The sequence below is a fragment of the Neomonachus schauinslandi genome, chromosome 9 (assembly GCF_002201575.2).
Source record: "Neomonachus schauinslandi chromosome 9, ASM220157v2, whole genome shotgun sequence".
NCBI lineage: Eukaryota > Metazoa > Chordata > Mammalia > Carnivora > Phocidae > Neomonachus > Neomonachus schauinslandi.
In genome coordinates, this window is record NC_058411.1 from 3,379,287 (window position 1) to 3,398,469 (window position 19,183).

The 19,183-nt window shown below is 46.9% G+C and overlaps 1 protein-coding gene across 5 annotated transcripts in view; it reads right to left on the bottom strand.

Moving 5' to 3' along the window:
* The window catches only part of PPP2R5C (protein phosphatase 2 regulatory subunit B'gamma), a 120,453-nt gene that overhangs the window by 79,571 nt on the left and 21,699 nt on the right, over positions 1-19,183 (bottom strand). For 3 of the 5 annotated variants that reach the window (XM_021679847.2, XM_021679846.2, XM_021679845.2), the window contains exon 1: positions 13,229-13,376. The exons of 1 other annotated variant lie outside the window; for it this stretch is intronic. In XM_021679847.2, coding sequence (XP_021535522.1) covers positions 13,229-13,322 — 94 coding nt within the window. In that variant the 5' untranslated portion in view covers positions 13,323-13,376. Of the gene's footprint in view, positions 1-13,228; positions 13,386-19,183 lie in introns of those variants that run through there. One more of the 5 variants, XM_021679849.2, reaches the window with a different exon arrangement.

Sequence of the window (19,183 nt, forward strand, 5' to 3'; positions counted from 1 at the left end):
GCCCGATGCGGGGCTCGACCCCAGGACCCTGGGATCATGACCTGAGCTGAAGGCAGACGCTTAACGACTGAGCCACCCAGGCGCCCCAACAAATCCATGATCTTGGCTTTCCGGTGAATGGATTAAAAGCACAGCAGTAACTTCCAAAGCACAGAAAAACAGCAGCCTCAGTTTCTGACTGTGAAGATCAGTAATCAGTATCCGGCCCCCACTTTTAATGCTACGCCTTTTCTTAACTTTTTGAATAGGTAATAGGTAATACCTTTGCATGGTTCAAATACACACACACACACACACACACACACACTCATGGTGAAAACCCTGATTTCCTCACCAAAGTATTGCTTTTAGTTTGCCTGCCCTTTGAGCTTCGCTGCGGAACCACAGGAACGTACCCAGAGCCCTCCCTCCGTCGTGGGCTGACAAGAGCGGTGGGCCACACTACTGCGCTGTGTCTTGCCTTTCCCCTCCGTCACTCTGAGGCCCGCCACTAACCAGTCCATAGAGAGATGGTACGTGAGAGAAGCCCCTTTCTCAGATTTCTCTCACCACGTCGCCACACCCCATCCCAACACACTCTCTAGTGTGCGAACTAATCCCCCGGCCCCAGCAGCGTCCGGGGACCACCATGGGGCTTACCGAGTGTCGCTTCTCCGGGGAGGCCCTGCCCTGCCCACAGGGCCGGCTCACCCTCCTGGGGGCCGGGCTGAAGCAGGTGCAGACACGCACCTTCAGCACCCAGCACACCGCCAACCACCTGGGGAGAGATTTCTAAATATTTGCCAAAGGAGCAAAACAAAGCTTTAGGTGGCCATGAGGCAGAAGGTCAAAACGAAATTTTGTTCTTTCTGTGTTAGGTACAGTCCATCAAGGTTTCCTCCCTTTTGAAACGAACTCATTTAACTAAACATTTTTCGTCTTACCTTTAACCTCGTTCGGCACAACAAAGGATGTAGGGCTGCACGCTACCAATGCTTAAGTCAACAAGAGCACACACACAGACTACTTGAAAGCCAAGAATGAGGAAGGAAACATTTGCAGAGCTTTATGAAAATGAGGAACTCGAGTTCATAGACTGTTTTTCTACTACAATGTAAACATCCCCTCAATTGTATACATCATCAATAAATAGTTGTCTTTACTACGGTTTCCCCCTTGGACAAATGCCTATACTAAGTTTTCAGCTAAGCTGCAGACAAAAGATGCCTCTCCCCATCCAGACCTCCATGCTATATACTACTACCAGGAGAACGATGTAGCTAATTTCGTACTAAATTTTAAGAATTACTCATGAGGAATCTTCACGAGTAGTGAGTTTCTGTTCAGCACTGCAAGTACCCGTCAGCTTTGTTGAAAATGAAACAAAACACGTGAGTCTCTGAGGATGCACCAGGTCCTTAAATCAAGTGGAAACCAGTCAGTCCGAGGTCCTCCAATAGGAGCTCCGGGCTCGGCTGAGGGGCGAGTGGGCGAGGGGACATGAGCACCACTGGAGTCTCCCCGGGGTAAATTTCATGCGTGCCCACAAACTCCCGAGGTACGGCCTTACTTTCAGGACCCAGAGTCTGCGTCTCTTTTCTAGATGACGCCAGAATATCAACCAAGCTGGTTTCCGCAGCCCTGCACGCTCCACCACGATACAAACCCGAGAGCAGAAAGTACCGTGTAGGTGGTTCTCGGCGGCAGAGGAACCTGCAAGAGCAGCCCCGGTGCGCATTCGGAGGGGTGTGAGAGCCCAGAATGGTGAGTCAGAAGACCCGAGTGCTCATCCGGTCTGTCACCAGCTCCTTGTGGGGACCTCAGGCAAGTCGGGCAGCCTTTCTACTCGGGATTCCATAGCTCTAAAGGTGGGACTAATGATACCTCTCTGCCACCGCATAGGAAAGAGGAAGGTTAATGAACACATGCAGGGAGCTTTGAAGATTAAAGCTTCCTGGGCGCTAATGACCGACAATAACAGTCTGTGTGTCCTCTTCTGATATCCACTCCGCTGCAGCCCGCCGTCCGGACCTGCTCCTAGCAAACCCGTCTCCCCCAACCATTTGTTCTCACGGCTCCACCGTTTTGGAAGACCCTGGAACGACGGTAATGCTCGGTGCCCCGGACGACAGGCGAGAAAGCACGCACAGATGGCGGCTGCCGGACCTGCTCTGGGGCCGCCGTGCCTCGGCTCGGCACGCTCCTAACTGGCATGAATCGTAACATGGGCAGCATGTCTCGCTGTCTCTGGGTGCCAGGGTGAAGGCTGGCCACTGGCTGAGAAGTCCCCGTTTTCTGCCAAAGAACGTTTGCCTGAACATGATTCTTAAACTTCCCTTTGTCATTACTGTTTTTAATACTCAGAAGTGAAGTCTGGTGTGGAAAATTATCTGGGGGGCTCCAGGTCTCGCTTCTGTTTCACTCAAAAGGAGGCTCTCCTTTTGTTAAAATAGAGAAAAGGCTCACACAGGCAAATGATCAAGCCCACGTACTAAAGAACAAGACTGTTCAACTGCACTGGTTTTTACAGGTTGATATTTGGCTTTAAATAAACATGAGTGCGTGCACACATGCATTCAAACACATGCACCCATCAAAAGGTATTTTTCCAACCTATGTAGGCAGGACAATCTATGTTCAGTTAACTGAATACAGAGAATTACAACTCACATCAAAATTAAATGCAAAAAAATTTTCAAGACGAGTTATTTTGATAGATGTTTACATGTAACTGATGCACAACATTTAGAAGTAGAAAGTGCAGGGTCTGAGCTACTGGAGCTACTGATACTGTATTGTTTGAATTAGAAAAGTCCACCCAAAGGAAGTGAGGCCTTAGGAGGTCAGTTTGTGAAGGCCTCATCTGGAAAACAAAGGACACACAGGAGAAAGGAGTGCTTTAGGGGAGGAAGCAGGGGGCTGGGACAAGGAGGTAAGAATTTCAGGGCATCCTAAATGTGACCTGGCTTCAAGTACAAATTTCAGTTAACCTTTAAGATTAATACCTTTTCAATGTAATGTCATTTGTGACTGACTTTACTGCAAAGAGGAAAAGTGTCTGGAATTATTAGAGTTTTAAAAAACCCTTAGTCACTGGACAGCCACGTAAGTTTTCTAAGGCAAAGCATTTCTCCTAAGAATAAAGTAAAAGGAGGCACTTGCTCATTCTCATGACATGCTTTTGTCCTCAGGGATACGAGACGAACACGAATCTAAGCACCTTTCTTTCAATTCCTTTGAAAATAGGTAATTTAATCAAATGCATATCTTATCTATCATCTATCTTTAAGCAATCTCTACATCCAATATGGGGCTTGAACTCAGGACCCCGAGATCAAGAGTCACACGCTCCCCCTGACAGCTGGCCAGGCGCCCCTCTACTGCATCTTTAAACTAAGGCATTTGCAGACTCAGGAGGGTATGGAGACTTGGTCAAGGACCCCAGCAAATGACCATCAGGCCCGGACCGTGGATCTGAGAGCTCTGGGTTCTGGTAGGAAGGGGCAGGTCACTAAACTAACAAGACCTCCATGTTTCCAACCTCTACTGAAAGATTTTAAGAGCAAGCACAGGACGGTCAGCGATGCTTTCTGAAGTAAAATGTCTCCCTGGGACCAGGTCTCAAGCGTGGAGAAGCAAAAAGCCACATTTCTGGCAGCCTGGCGTGGCAGGAGTGGCCTAAGTTCTAGGCGGACAGTTCGAGGTTCCTTCCAGCCTTGCACTCACTGGTCAGGTGCGCTCGGGGGATGGTTTCTGATGCCCGTAAAACAAGCACAGAGCTTCTCTCCTGCCAGCCTGTGGGTGTTAAGGGCCTCTGACAGCCCCTGGGACAGTCCCAGGCATGTGGGAGGTGCTCCACAGGCGCTCCTCCCAGGGGCCCACCTGGTCCAAGAGCTTAAGCCCAATTAGCAGAAAGACGTGGAAGACCACACTTAGTTTATGTCACACCCGTGTACACGGTTCGATACAGGACAGTATAACGTAACGATGTCACCTCGGGGCATCACAGCGCCGCAGACAGAGATCAGATACTCAAAACCTGTAAAAAGTGTACATTTCTAAAACTGCTCTCATGTCAATCTTTTTCTTAAGTAAACAAAAAATACTTTATACTTTCTGGGAATACGAACATATATTATGTATGTGAACAGGCACGCACATCTGGGATGCTACACAGTGAACCCAAACAATTAACTTTGAGATCGCAGGAAAGCTAGGAGGCTGATTTGGGGGAGTCAGACCAGAGAGGATTTTAGATTTGTAAGTAAAACAAATTTTCAAAGTGGCTGTATTCACATATGGATTATTATTTTTTTTTTTTTTAAGATTTTAAAAAAGACACCAGGAAGCGGACTAAGGTAGAAAGGGAGGCTCTGTGTCCCGGGTGACTTTACCCCCCCGCGGTGCAGGCTCGGGGCACAGGCAGCATCCTGTCACTGTGGCCTGAGAGACCTGCTCCCACTACCAGCTGACTGACTTTAATTTGGATTTTTTTTTTTTTTTTTTTGAGGTGACGGGAAAGAGAAAAAAATACAAAGGCTTGGTAAAAATAGGGCCAGGGTCACATCCAGCCCAAGGTAGAGAGATCTCCCAGGCCAGTGGCTTCTAATTTTTTTGGTGTCAGGACCCACATACATTCTAAAAAAGTCCACAGAGCCCTAGAGAGCTTGGATTATGTGGGCTACAGCCGCTGATATTGACCAGATTAGAAGATGCTTAAAAAATATAAATATATATATAAAAAATATAAAAATATATATGAATATATTTTTTTAAGAAAGAGAGAGAGAAAGAGACAGGAGGGGGCAGAGGGAGAGGGAGAGGGAATCCCAAGCAGTTTCCACGTCCACCATGGAGCCTGTTGTGGGGCTTGATCTCACAACCCTGAGATCATGACCTGAATTGAAATCAAAGAGTCGGACACTTAACCGACTGAGCCACCCAGGTGCCCTTAGAATGTTTAGAATATTTACTAATTCATTTAAAGCAATAAGAATAGGCTCATTTTGTGTGAACCTAAATATCATGAAAATAACCCCTCCCCCAAATTAGCAAAAAGAATAGCACAGTTTTACATTTCTGCATATCTCTTTAATGTCTAACTTAACAGAGGACGGAAAGAGTTGCATTTCTGCTTCTGTAATTCCATTTGTTTGATACGCTGTTTTGGTTGAAGTATATGGAAAAAAAAAAAAAAAAGCCCAGCCTCACACAGACATGTTTTATTTGAAGTGAGGCATTTTGATGAGTTTTTCAAAAAATTGTGGATATCGTTCCTTGATTCTACGCTAACATTCAACAAGTGGTAGTTTCTCAAAAATCAGTTGCAACACAGAAGCTGAAACTATACTGATGGATATTTTACGCCCAGACCCCACGGTGTGTCCTACACGTTGAATGTCTCTTCTGCCTACATGTGTTGGTAGCATCATTTCCTGCTCATCTGGAACATGCTGGTGTGTGGGGTTGTGCAGACCTTCCACAGAACACATCGAGAGGCTCCATTTGTTAACATTACCAGGATCGTCAGCGTGAGGAGCAGCCAAGCTCACGTTGGCAGATACAAGTTTTCCGAAATTCAAATTTTTGCCTGCAAGCTTGAATTTTATCGTGGGCAACAAGGAGTGTCACTCCTGTTTCCTTTGAATTGGCTGACTCACGTCATTACTTTTCAAGACAGTTGTCTGCCTTTTGTTCTTTCAAATAAGAATGTCGGTCCTGGAAAAAGGGGCTAGTTCAGCTTGTAACTCGCACAACCATTTCGGCTTTGGAGACAAGCCCCCACGCTCCAGCACGCCAGAGGGCTCCGCGTTCCGTCACACAGAACATCAAAAGGTGGGTGGCCAGGGTTGAAATGGAATAAAACGAACCACCTCCAGCTTCCCCAAGGACATTGCCGGGTCAGGCTGGTGGGCACGTGGTGGAACACAGCATCACCTGCTCTGGGGAAGGAGGGTGTCACCCACCACTGCCTTTGCACCTTTGGGGCAGATGGCCCCACCATGACAGGGGTACGAGGCCTTGGCACTCTTGTGAAGACAGTTTTGGCCTTGCACATCCCTTGAATCCCTTGAATCCCCTCCAGGGGCCCCAGGACCACACCTGTGAACTCTGTCCTCTGCAGAGACTGAGGACACCTTCACAGCCTCAGAGTTCTGAAAACACGGTCATCAAATGGGTCTACCACATGAAGGTGAAAAAACCAATTGCTAGCTGTGTATGTACCCAAACTGTCTGCAAACGCAAACCCACATGCATGTGCACACCCTCCCCATCTCCTCCTCCTCGAGGCCTACCAAGAATAAGGGACCCGAGATGAGGGAGATTGGGCTTGTTCCCTCCAGTGAAACATTACTATTCTCATAACTTTGTAAGTCAGAAGACTGAAATCAGAACGCATCGCTCGTGAATGACACAACCAGCAGACAAAAATCCTAAAGGAGTACAGAAGTGCATGTGCATCAGTGACAAAGGACAGATCAGCCGGTGTTCAACAGGGCAAGTGCTATGGTCAACACCACAGCATTAACACTTAAAACAGTAAGCGTGAGTCCCACATCGGGCTCTGTGCTCAGCGGGGAGTCTGCTTCTCCCTCTCCCTCTGCTGCTCCCCTGCTTGCGCGCCTTCTCTCTCTCAGATAAATAAAACCTTTAGGGAAAAAAATAAACACAACTAAAGGGGAACGACAATGGAAGTCATCCTGTTTGGGACTAATCACAGATCATGTACCTCTGACTCTGAAAACAGCATTCTTCCTGAACGTTATCGAAAGACCTTCTTCAAAAGCGTTAACAGAGGGAGGGGAGGAACGTAAGCAAACGCTCATCTCCTGTTTCACGGAGCCGATCGAGCAGACCAGACCCAAGAGAGCTGCAGGACTGAGCACAGGGACTAGCGAGGCCACCAAGGTGGTGCTTGCCATCGCCTTACTGGGTACTTTTATACACCGTCTCTAAGCAGGACACAGTCCACATGCCACGATTACCGATGATGCTCGTTTCTTCAGGGCGGTGAAATGGCAAGCCAACTGTGAGAGGAGAGGAGGCTTGGTGAGTGGGGGAGGGAGACAGAAACAGATATGCTTCAAGATGAACCAACCGGGGTAACACAGCGGAAGGGGAAAAAAAAGTGTGGTTAAGATGCTGGGCTCCGAAGTCCATGTAGCAAAGGGGTGACAAGTTGTGGGGAGCTTCGCAAGGCTTCAGGCACCATTTTAAGCACTTAAGATGCACTTGTTCCTTTTACCCTCCTAAAACCGGTCAGCTTGCCCAGGATGGCTCCGCCGGCCAGTGCAGGGTTGGGGACGCAGAGCCCGGAGCACCTCTGCCTCTCCCGTTCAGAGGGAACCCTGGTTTAACCTGCGGGTGTGCCTGAAAGGCTGCTATGCTTTAGAAGACCAATAAAAATGCCAATAAACCGTCCAAAAAGGTGTACACCCCCAAAATACTGTTTGGTGACACGATGCTGCTGTCCGGGCGGCATGTGCTTAGCAGCTGTGCCCACTGGCCCCTCAACGCTGCCCGCCCAGGACGGCCGAACCTCACCTCATTATTTCAGCAACAGCCACTGATTTGGCAAGTGGAATAAAGGCAGAAAGAGGAAAAGCCAAAACTTGAGCATAAAGACCACCGCTCACTGTTTAGGAAACAATTTCTGAATAATTAAATTTCCTCTGTACATTTTTTTCTAAAGCAGAACATTTTCAGGATACTTCTAACATTACGAAACAGTTGAAACCTATGTAGAAGCTGAATGAACACTTGGATACCCACTTCCCTAGATTCAACAGTTGTTCATATTTTAGTGTATTTGCTTTACGGTAATTTTTCTCTGTGTTATTTCAAGAAAGCTGAAGAGCTCTTCATACTGCACTGCTAAATCCTCCATCTCCAGTCCCTAAGAAGAAGGACCGTGTCTACGACACCCCCACCCCTTTGCTGCACCCAGAACACTAACAGTTGATTCCACAGCACCCCGTATCATTCTACACTCAACTTTCTCCAATTGCCCCCAAAATGTCTTCTATATAGGGTTTTTGTTTTGTTTTTTAGAACAAAGGTCTGATATAGATTCACTTACTGTATTTGTTATGTCTCTTTATTTTTTAACAGATGGGCTTTTGATTTATGAACAATTCAAGGGCCAAATGCAAAACCAGACGTCACCTGCTCTAATTCTCTGTCCTCACGGACTCCAGTCAGTGTCCTTCCAAGATGAAAAGAAGACTTTCCTTTCAGTACGTTAGTGAGAGAAACTAATCACCCCCTGTTTTGGAGCTCTCCACATCTCCACATGCTTGGTGGTCCTATTTCCATCTGCTAGGGAAGAGGTTTAGTCTGAAGCCAGGCCCAGCACAGAGTGGTTACCTGTGTCCACCTTTTTAACCAGTTCCCTTGGACAGCTTCTCATGAGCCTGACAAGTACTGTCTGACTGATCAAGTAGTTAGCTAGAAAATACACCAAATCAACAGTATCTGAATGGTCCTTCAGAGAAACAGCCTTTTCTGTTCAATCCACCAACACCGACTGAGTGCTTACACTCTAGGGATGATGCTAGAGGGTCATGGGAAATATCCAGCTGACCGTGACCTTCCTCAGGATGCTTACAATTCGTGGAGGAGGCCAGAAAAGAAAGCCCATAATCAACACCTGGCAGATGAGGTGGTGAAACAGGACAGTGGGGAAGGGGAAGGTCGTGCTGAGAACGGACAGGTGCAGTGCAGCAAGCTCTCCGGTTGTCAACCTCGTGTCTTTATTTTTCTCTCATTCTTCATATTTTAGTGAAAAAATTCTGGGAGTTTAGCTTTTGCTGCCAGGCAGGAGTCGTGATCGGAAAACCCTTGGAAGACATTATACCCAAGTTCAAGGGAAGACTGATGAACAAAAAGAGTGCGGACTTGACGCAAACACCCCCCACCTCGAGGGAGATCCGTTACTTTGGTTACCTTTCACACACCCTCAGGAATACAAAAGAAACGACGTTGCATACAGGATCACTCCAGGTAAGCTTTAAAGGTGTTATTTCTAAAAAGTTGCTTCAGAGAGAAGGACAGGTGCACAACATCCAGATGTTTGTGAAGTAGAACTCCTGAGCTGATCTGAGGCACTAGGCAGAGAGAGGTTCACGGGTCTGAGCTTTCGAGAGGTCTTTTATTTTTGGTCACCACTGAAACGCTGGGGGAATGTGGATACCACTGGGCACCGCCCTCACTGTGATCACATCGCGCAGGAGGGCGGGCCCTCTAGCCAGCCACCTGCATCGTGCACAGGGGTCAGGAGCTTTGCTGGCTGAGCCACTGGATCCAGTCTGACCTCCACACTGCCTCTGGCCCCTTTTACTCGTGAGAAAACAAACTTCTGCAGTTAGACCTCAATATCGCAGGAAAAATGGGTTCCCACAAAAGGAATAGTTTGCTCTTGCGCTCCCCAAGGGGCCACAGCTAGATCGTAGTCCTTCAAAGACAGACTCATCAACCGAGTGAGTTTATGAACAACTAGACCAAGATGCAGTTGACTCTCTGGAGGCCGGAATTACACAGCTGGAAAGGGGTCAAGAGCTCTCTCCTCTCTGGCCATTCACATCTTTTTGGCCTTAAACCTGATTCTGGAAGTGACACGTTGTACTACACCAACAGGCCATTCAAAAACTCACGGAATGGTCTAGAACGGGGGTTGGCAAACTGGGTCCCATGGGCCAGATCTGGCCTGTCACCTGCTTTTGTAAATAAAGCTTTACCGGAACACAGGCGTGCCTATTCATTTACTTACTGCCTATGTCTGCTTTCCCGGCCAAAACTATTTATTTACAGGCACACCTCATTTTACTGCGCCTCACAGACACTGTGTTTTTTACAAATTGAAGGTCTACGGCAACCTTGCGTTAGGCAGGTCTGTGGGCGCCATTTTTCCCACAGCATTTTGCTCACTTTGCGTCTCTGTGTCCCAGTGTGATCATTCTCGCAGTGTACCAAACTTTCTCATTATTATTGTATCTGTTACGATGACCTGTGACCAGTGATGACAGCCTGCTGAGAGCTCAGACAATGGTCAGCATTTTTCAGCAATGAAGTATTTTTAAATCAAGGTATGTGCACTGTTCCTGTCACTTAATGGACTAGAGCAGAGTGCAAACGTGACTTCTACAGGTGCTGGGAAGCCAAAAACTTCATCAGACTTGATTTGCGGTGACATGAGGTTTCCTGCGGGATCTGGAACAGAACCTGCGACATCTCCGAGGTAGGCCGGCCCTTTTCTGAAAAAGCGTGGACCCCAGTCTAAACCTGCGCTGTCACGACAGAAGCCACAGACACAAGTGTCTACTTAAATTTGAGTAACTCTCATGAAATAAAATCCCAAATCCAGTTTCTGAGGTGCACTGGCCACATTTTACGTGCTCCCTGGTCAGATGTGTCTGGGGCCACCGCCGTGGTCAGCACAGAGAATGTCGTCACCAACAGAGGCAGTTCTCTTGGACAGCGCTGGGAGACCAGGATTTAAGTCATCGAGCTAAATTTACAGCCGTCAAGTTCAGGTGACGCGCTCTCCTTCTACAGACAGAAAAGTTTATGTAGATTTCAACAGTGTGTCCCTCTCACGCTTGAACTTTTACAGGATATGCCAATTCACCACATTAAATTGCAAACTCTAGATTATTTAATAGAAGAGAACTGTCCAACCCACTGGGACTACTAATCAGTTCAGTGATCGGATTGATTTATTTGTTTACTTGTGCCACCCACCCCACAGGGGGCTGTAAACTCCCAAAGCTGGGCCATGGGGCTCGCTTCCTGTGGTGAGTTAGGGACCTGCTTGGCACAACGTGGTAGGGGAACTGACAGATAGATGTAAAATAAAGAAAGAAATGGAACCCTGGGCTCAAACTGTCACACACAAGAGGCCAATAAAACAGATAAATGTTGATAAGGCACTGGGAAAAACCGCGAGTATAATCCTGTGGCAAAAGGTTCTACAAACTGCCCAAATTTCTATTTTAAGTTTTTTTTTTTTTTTGAAAAAAAAAAAAGATGCCAAACAAGACAACACAAATGCCTGGGTTTGGATTCTGGCCCAACCATGTGCGGGCTGTGTGTGTGACCTTGGAAGGTCATTTTCCCTTCTGTGTGGAAGACCCCCTCCTAAATGGGAACCGTGGTGCACCCTGAGAGGGAGGCAGCCCTCAGCGTCGCCCCCTCCTGGCTGCCGCCTCTCCCCAGCATCATCACATCAGCCCCTGCTCTCCCAGCACCTGCGTACCCCCTGCACAGGGGGCAGGGCCCCTGTGGGTCTCTCCACAAAACCACTGGCTCTGGGGTGGGGCTGCGCCTCTCAGTCACGGTCACTGACCCACAGCACCGGACATCACAGGAGAGCAGCTGACTGGGTGTTCAGTTGGTCGAGAATCTAAAAACCAATGTAAGTAAAACCAATCTTGCTGAACTGCACACTAACATGCTTGCTCCAAAAACTGCTTATGAGTAAACACAGTGTTCTTCAAGTTTTGAAATTAGAAATTATTCCCATTTGAATTAAGAGTTAGTTTCAGGTCCCTTCAGGTCACCCCCTCTTAAAAACTCAAGTCTCTTTCGGGTTAATACACCCCACTACTTTTTCCCTCCACAGTCAGACAGCAACCAACCAGTGACTCAACCAAAGGTAAAAAACCCAACCTGGCTATAATAAAGTCTTGGAATGAAATTAAAAAAAAATCAGTGTGGTATCATAGGACACAAAACCAAGTAATTCCATTTCAGAATAAACTTAGTTCAAAAAAATGACGGGGGCCTTAAGTGTTTACTAAAATCAGAAAAACTCACGAACCAAAATAACCTACGTTATTTGTAAGGTATCTTAAAACTATAAAAATATATTTTATATGTAATAAAATTATCTGATTGCTAACTAGTCAGTATTTAAGAACTAACTTAAACCTAAACACAGTTACATTTTGCTTTTACCCGTTTGGTTCCTGCCATTAAAATAACTACATGCTGTCTGTGGTCAACACTGGCTCCTTTCTGGGCACACACCATAAAACAATGAATGCGTAGCCCAACATAAAGGTTGGTCACTGTGGGTATTAATTTTCACCAGCTTTATTAAAGAGGGTTTGGAGAGAAAAGCAACACCCATTTTATTCCAACAGATTGAGTATTCGTGTGGTTTATCTTCCCTGGATACACCCTAGGATCTGAAAAATCTTGTCCGGCATTTTAGTCATAAGGACTATTAGTCACCTAGGAATATTGCCCCCACCCTTCCTTAACACGGGTCCTTAGAGGAGATTCTGACAGTGACAACTGTTTTGTCAGGGCGTAGCTGTGACATTTTATACATTTTAAAGTGATCTGATAAAGCTTAACGTCCATTTTCTGTCTCTCTCAATTATGAACAAAAAAATTTTATATAACACGTGCTTTAAAATGCCAACTAAGAACAAGTATACTACTACCCGGATACTTATATTTTAATGTAATAATTATTAATTACTATGGTAATTGTGCTTTTCAGCTCAATTCTGAACCCAAATTTTGTATAAACTACAAGAAGCAAGCGAGACCCATGTACATCACACTGGAAACTTGTTGCTGTTTTAAATTTTAAAGTCAAACGTCAATACGGAGCCTATTTAAATGCCAAATATTTCCTACTACTCCATGAACCCGCTAACATCTCAGACATTATGACCCACAACAGATTTCTGTATCTCAAAGCTTGAGCATATGTCTCTCTGAGGCTCCACGGCAGGAATGAAAACAACCCCTTTAAAGGAAGTTCTCTTCCGAGCATTTCTGCATTATTTCCTGACGGTTCATCTTCATGACGGAGATGTGCCCCCGATGAAACGTTTGCAGCGTCGAGCGACCCAGATGTAACAGAAACTCTGCGGACAGACAACTTGGCCCGGCGCTGCCGCCCGCCTCTCCTTCCCACCTCCACCCAATACCTTCCCCGGGCAGTGACTTCACATCCTTTGACATCAGCACGGCTCGGAAAGGGGGATGGGAGAGCGAGCAGAAAGCAGAAAAACCAGCTTTGAACTATGCGTGCAAGGCCTCTCTCAAGACTCCGATTCCGCGAGTCTTCGTAAAATGCCAGACCGGGGTGGCACAGCCCACCTCCGCGGGCTAAGTGGGCAGCGCGGCGCGATGTTCTGCCAGCAGGGACTTCCTGCTCCTCTTATCTGAAGCACAATAGCCATTTATTAACTAACCACAGAAGGTTCCGATTTGGCGACACACAATAACTCACCTCGAATATGGAGAAGGGCCACGGGCTGGAAAGGCCCGTTGGAGTTCGCCGCGTCCACCACCATCCTGCTGCCCGCTTTATTACATGTCCACATCTAGACTCCAGCGGGAAAGGCAATGTACTCCTTAAGGCAAGAAACCAGCCTCCATTTTAGTTTAAAAAAAAAGACAAACTGAAGCTCTCTGCAGCTGGAGGGAACTGGCTGCCCCGTGATGTCAGCAGGCATGGGGCTCGCTGATTGGCCCGAAGCTGCAACTTAAAATGACACTAAAAAAACTGCAAATGGAGAGAGCGCCCTGCTCGGCTGTCAGTGTGCACGGCCGGCCGGCTCCCGGCTCCCGCAGCCTTCGCTCCCCGCTAACTTGCAGCCCAAGAGCCCCTCTCCGAGAGTGCGGGGGCCGGGGCCGGCCCCCCCACCCTCCGCCGGACTGGGAGCGGCCTCGAGTGCCAGCCACGGAAGGCAAGTGCGTGCGAGCCGCAGGAACTCCACTGCCGGCGCCCCGGGGCTGGGCCCCCAAAGTCAGAGGCGCCTCATTCCCGCCTGGCCGCCGGCAGCTCCGGGTTCCAGGCGCTCCAACATCTGAACCGGAGTTAGCACGTGGGCAACCCGGGTTTCGCGGTGTTTAGGCAAATGGCTATTCAAACATTATGCAATCCCAAGCCGCTAGTGTGGACTCGGGCTCAGCCCCTCCTATTGCCGAGTTATGAGCTGGATCCTCAAACGCTGGTTTGTTTTTTTTTTTCCTCGGGATCTAGTGTTTTTATTGGGAAATTCAGTTAAAAAATTGCACGGGAAATGAAAGCTTCCTTAAACTGAATAGCTAGAAAGCGCTACAGATTAAAGGCAGTTAAAGCGATAAAATGAAATGCAGTGTTCGTTTTTTATCTTAGAGATGGCAACACATTAGATACTTTGAAGTTTATAGAAATTTAAGTTTAAAATCTCTAAGCTAAAAAAGGATATTTCCCTTGTTATGAGGTTAATTTTAAAAGCTCTTATTTAGATCTTTGTTTCTTATCTTAAAAAGGAGTTAATGTAAAAAGCTGTGCCAAGGAGACCTTTCTGGAGTTTGAGGAGGGGATCAAAGAGATGATCCCCTAACAAAAAGAAGTATCACTGCTACCTCCAACTAAAAACAAACTGCAGGGAAAGTCACCGGCAGGTACAACGGAAAACAGATGCCTCATTTCTTGACACACACACAACCAAGTTTGTTCAAACCACATCTCCTTTCATGCGTTCTCCTACAACTCCCCTGTGTGAACCGGAACGCCGAAGTCCTCTGCTCCCTAGACCTCTTCAATAGTAAGAAACAGCTGAGATGCAAGAGGGGTTAGCAGTTGCACCTGTGGGCTGGCACGCCCTGTAATTCGAGGAATGAGTGAACCTCTACAATTGTCCAGGGGTGTTCAGCAAGGCCCCGTCACTAGCAAGAAGGCAGTTTTTACAATATGCATCAATATCGACCACAAAAATAAATTAAGTAAAGGCAAACCAAATCCCACCCGGGCCTCCCTCTTTCCCAGAGCTGAAGGATGCTGCTGGATTCCAGGGCTGGCCATGCAGTTATTTACAACAAGCGATGGGGACCCGTCCTTAGCCACCTGCGCATACTTGGCCTTGCACCTGCCTGGCTTCTCCTCTGGCTGAACAAAAACTGCCCGTGCTTCCAGTCAGGTAATGTGAATTTAAATTCTGGCTGCTGACCCGCTGGGTTGTCAGATCGCAGGAAGGACGGCTCTCCTAGGATCACCACCACCTTCTCACCCAGGGAGTGATGTCAGATGAACTCAGACGTGTGTGCAATGAGGAACGAGGTGCGCAGGGGGCTTAGTAGGGGGTCCGGAGCAGATGCTTCCCACAGATCCGTACTTTAAAGAGACAGAGACCTGGCCTCAAATGATTTGATGTTTCATAGGATATGAGAAGGGGAAACGTGCCTGTCCCAAGACTGTGCTGATGAGCTAAAATCAAGAGATGAGGGGGAAAGACTTCCAGGATCTTTACATAAAATATACAGATCAGAAGTCAACGAACAAGTGAAGAGGCTTCTTGATGTATTTTTCCTAATGATCTCAGATCAAAGGATCTCAACTTTATTAGTGATTTCCCCCCATGCTCTTCTGAATACTTGTACATATAAAGTAGTTCTTTAAAGAACCTAAGGACTGTGGTCTGGAAGTCACTGATGAAACACACCCTAAACATAAATAAGCAAAGAAACAAATGAGTAATATGGAGAGAGGAAAAAAACACTTGAACAAATACACAGAAGGCGGGCTCCTGGACTGGAAGGGTAAATACTATAAATATACTGTTCATTTCCCCCCCCAAATTGATTTACAGGTGTAAAGCAATTCCAGTCAAAATTTGGTTGGGTCTCTTTATTTTCCTGACACCTTTTTTTTTCCTTGACAAAACAGTTCTAAAGTTCCCCTGGAAAAATAAAAAGCAAGAGAATGAGATTACTTGTGAGGAAGGCTAGTCCTACCTGCCGGAAAGCTTGTGAATTCATGCCGGTGTAATGAGAGCCTAAGAGGCAGGTCGGGTCCATGGGACGAAGCTACAGCCCCCAGAGCGGGAAGCACATGCATCCAAGTGTATTATTACGACAAAGAATGACTCTCGCATCAGTGGAAAGGGGAAGATTAGTTAGATAACTGGTTGGTGATGTGGGGATAAGCCAATTTAAGTCTTCACACCAAAACAAAACCTGAGATGAGTTAAGTAAAAAACCAAACCAAAATCACCCCCTTACCCCCCACGTCCCTACAGCTTTCAGAAGGGAAGTCGAGTATCAAGAGAATAGGGCATTTAAAAACAACGGACAAACCCTTATTGGATATTGCTCACATTAAAAAATTTATAAATTTCGGGGCGCCTGGGTGGCTCAGTTGGTTAAGCGACTGCCTTCGGCTCAGGTCATGATCCCGGAGTCCCTGGATCGAGTCCCACATCGGGCTCCCTGCTCGGCAGGGAGTCTGCTTCTCCCTCTGACCCTCCCCCCCTCTCATGTGCTCTCTCTCATTCTCTCTCACACAAATAAATAAATAAAATCTTTAAAAAAAAAATTTACAAATTTCTGGATGTTCCCTCCAAAAAACCAGAGGCAACATAGAGGCTGTAAATACAAGGAGTTAAATATACACCAGAGTTGATTATAAAAAACGGGGCCTAGATGTTGAAATGATTCAGTTCACAAAAGACCTGTAAGTGATCAACACTTGCATAAAAAAGTATTTCTCTGCCCATCAAACCAGCAATCATTTCAACAAATGACAGTTACTCGGAACTGGTAAAGGCATGCCATGACCCTGCCAACAAATCTGTAAGTTGTTTGGATCCTTCCGGAATTAAAATCATCTGGCAATATGGATCAGGATTCTCTAAGTAATTTTACGCCTGGGAATCTATTCTAGAAATGTTTCTATTCTAGAAACATAGTAGTAGAGTGAGCATCACATTTTAATATGTTAAAAATTGTGCTAAAATACACATTACATAAAATTCACTGCCTTAACCACTTTGAAGTGCACAGCTCAGTGGTATTAAGTACATTTACATTATTGTGCAGCTGCTGCCACCATCCAGCCACAGAACTCTCTTCACCCTGCAAAACTGACACTCTGTCCCCATTAAACAAGAACTCCCTCTCCCCCCACCCCCCCATCCTCCAACACCCCCGACCCCCGTTCTGCTTCTCTCTGTGGACCTGACCACCCCAGGGACCCCATCCAAGTGGAATCAGGCAGGCTTTGTCCTGGGACTGGCTTACTTCCCTCGGTGTAAGGTCCTCGAGGTCCGCCCCGTCAGAGCAGGTGGCAAGAGCTCCTTCCTTTGTAAGACTGAAGGATATTCCATGGTGTGAACAGACCCCGTGCCGTCCCATTCATCCACAGATGGCCGTTCGGGCTGCCTCTGCCTCCGGGCTACTGTGAATAAAGCCGCGATAACATGGGTGTGCCGTGTCTATTTTAAGTCCCTCCTTCCAACTCCTTGGGATGTACCCCCAGAAGCGGAATCGCTGGGACATACGGCATTCCTATGTTTAACTCTCAGAGGAGCTGCCGTGCTTTTTCCCACAGCAGAAGCAGCATTTCACATTCCCACCAACAGTGCACAGGGCTCCAATTTCTCCACATCCTCGCCAACACTGGTTGTTTTTGTTTTTTTTGTTTTTTTAAAGATTTTATTTATTTGACAGAGAGAGACAGCGAGAGAGGGAACACAAGCAGGCGGAGTGGGAGAGGGAGAAGCAGGCTTTCTGCAGAGCAGGGAGCCCGATGTGGGGCTCGATCCCAGGACCCCGGGATCATGACCTGAGCCGAAGGCAGACTCTTTTTTTTTTTAAGATTTTATTTATTTATTTGACAGAGAGAGAGACAGCAAGAGAGGGAACACAAGCAGGCGGAGTGGGAGAGGGAGAAGCAGACTTCCCACTGAGCAGGGAGCCCGATGCGGGGCTCCATCTCACGACCCTGAGATCATGACCTGAGCCGAAACCAAGAGTCCCATGCTCAACCAACTGAGCCACCCAGGCGCCCTGAGTTACTCTCTGGGTGTGGTGTGACGTAGGGGTCCAACTTCACTCTTCTGCGTGTGGACATCCAATTCGTCTAGGGCCATTTGTTCAACAGGCTGTCCTTCCCCCATCGAGTGGGTGGCACCCTTGCTGAAAACCATGTGATGGGTTTATTTCCGGGCTCTCCAGTCTACTCTGTACTGGTGTATATGTCCATCTTTATGCTGGCACCACACAGGTTTGATTACTGCGGCTTTGCAGGAAGTTTTTAAATCAGGAAACTTAAGACCTCCGAGTGTGGTGTCCTTTTCCAAGACTGCTTTGGCCATCTGGGGTCCCTGAAGATTCCATGTGAATCTTAGGAAGGATTTTTCCATTTCTGGAAAAAAACTGTCAGGATTTTGATAAGGACTGCCCTGAATGTGTGGATCTCTTTGGGCAGCACTGACATTCTGGAGGTCCTGTCTTCCCGTCCATGAACACAGATGTCGGTCCCGTGACTGCCGCTGTCTTCAGTGTCTTGAAGCAGTGTTTCGGATTTCAGTGTGTAAGTCTTTTACCTCCTTGGTTAATTCCTAGTAAGTTCTTTTCTAGAGCATCACGTTTTTATTTATGATTCTAAAATACTAGAAACCACCTAAACGTCAAACGGATTATCCCACACAATGAAATATTACACACCCATTGAAAATCTTTACAAGTATATAAAATGAAAATAACTGGAAAGGGCAGTGTCTAAGTTTTCAGAAATAGTATGATCATAAAAAGAAATACTCCCCAAATATCAACTGCTGAGCGTTATGGCAACGGGTGGTTTTTCTTCCTGAAACGTCTGTATGTTTTTCAGTACTGCTAAAATAAGCATATAATACTTTGATAAAAATGACAAGTAACAGTTTTTTTTTTTTTTTTTTAAGATTTTACCTATTTGACAGAGAGAGAGACAGTGAGAGAGGGAACACAAGTAGGGGGAGCGGGAGAGGAAGAAGCAGGCTTCCCGTGGAGCGGGGAGCCCGATGCGGGGCTCGATCCCAGGACCCTGGGATCATGACCTGAGCCAAAGGCAGACGCTCAACGACTGAGCCACCCAGGCGCCCCGACAAGTAACAGTTTTTAAAAAGACACAGATGAAGTTAACGGGGAGGAACCCTCAACGAAGGCAGCCTCTTGGTGCAGGTGATGAGCTGAGAATCGGCTGTGATGGGAACTATGACCCCCAAGGTTTGTTCATTGTGATGCGTCCATGAGCTCATGTAGGTAAAAACACAGCAACAAAAACTGGCCTAAATGAGGCAAGACAAACTGGACCAAGAAACTAGAGGATGTGGACTCCCTGCCTCAAAGAATCAGCCATGGACTAGTTAGTTTTTACCACCATATCTGCCACCTTTGCTGTGAATCTGACTCTCACTTAAGCTATGAGGGTTCCACT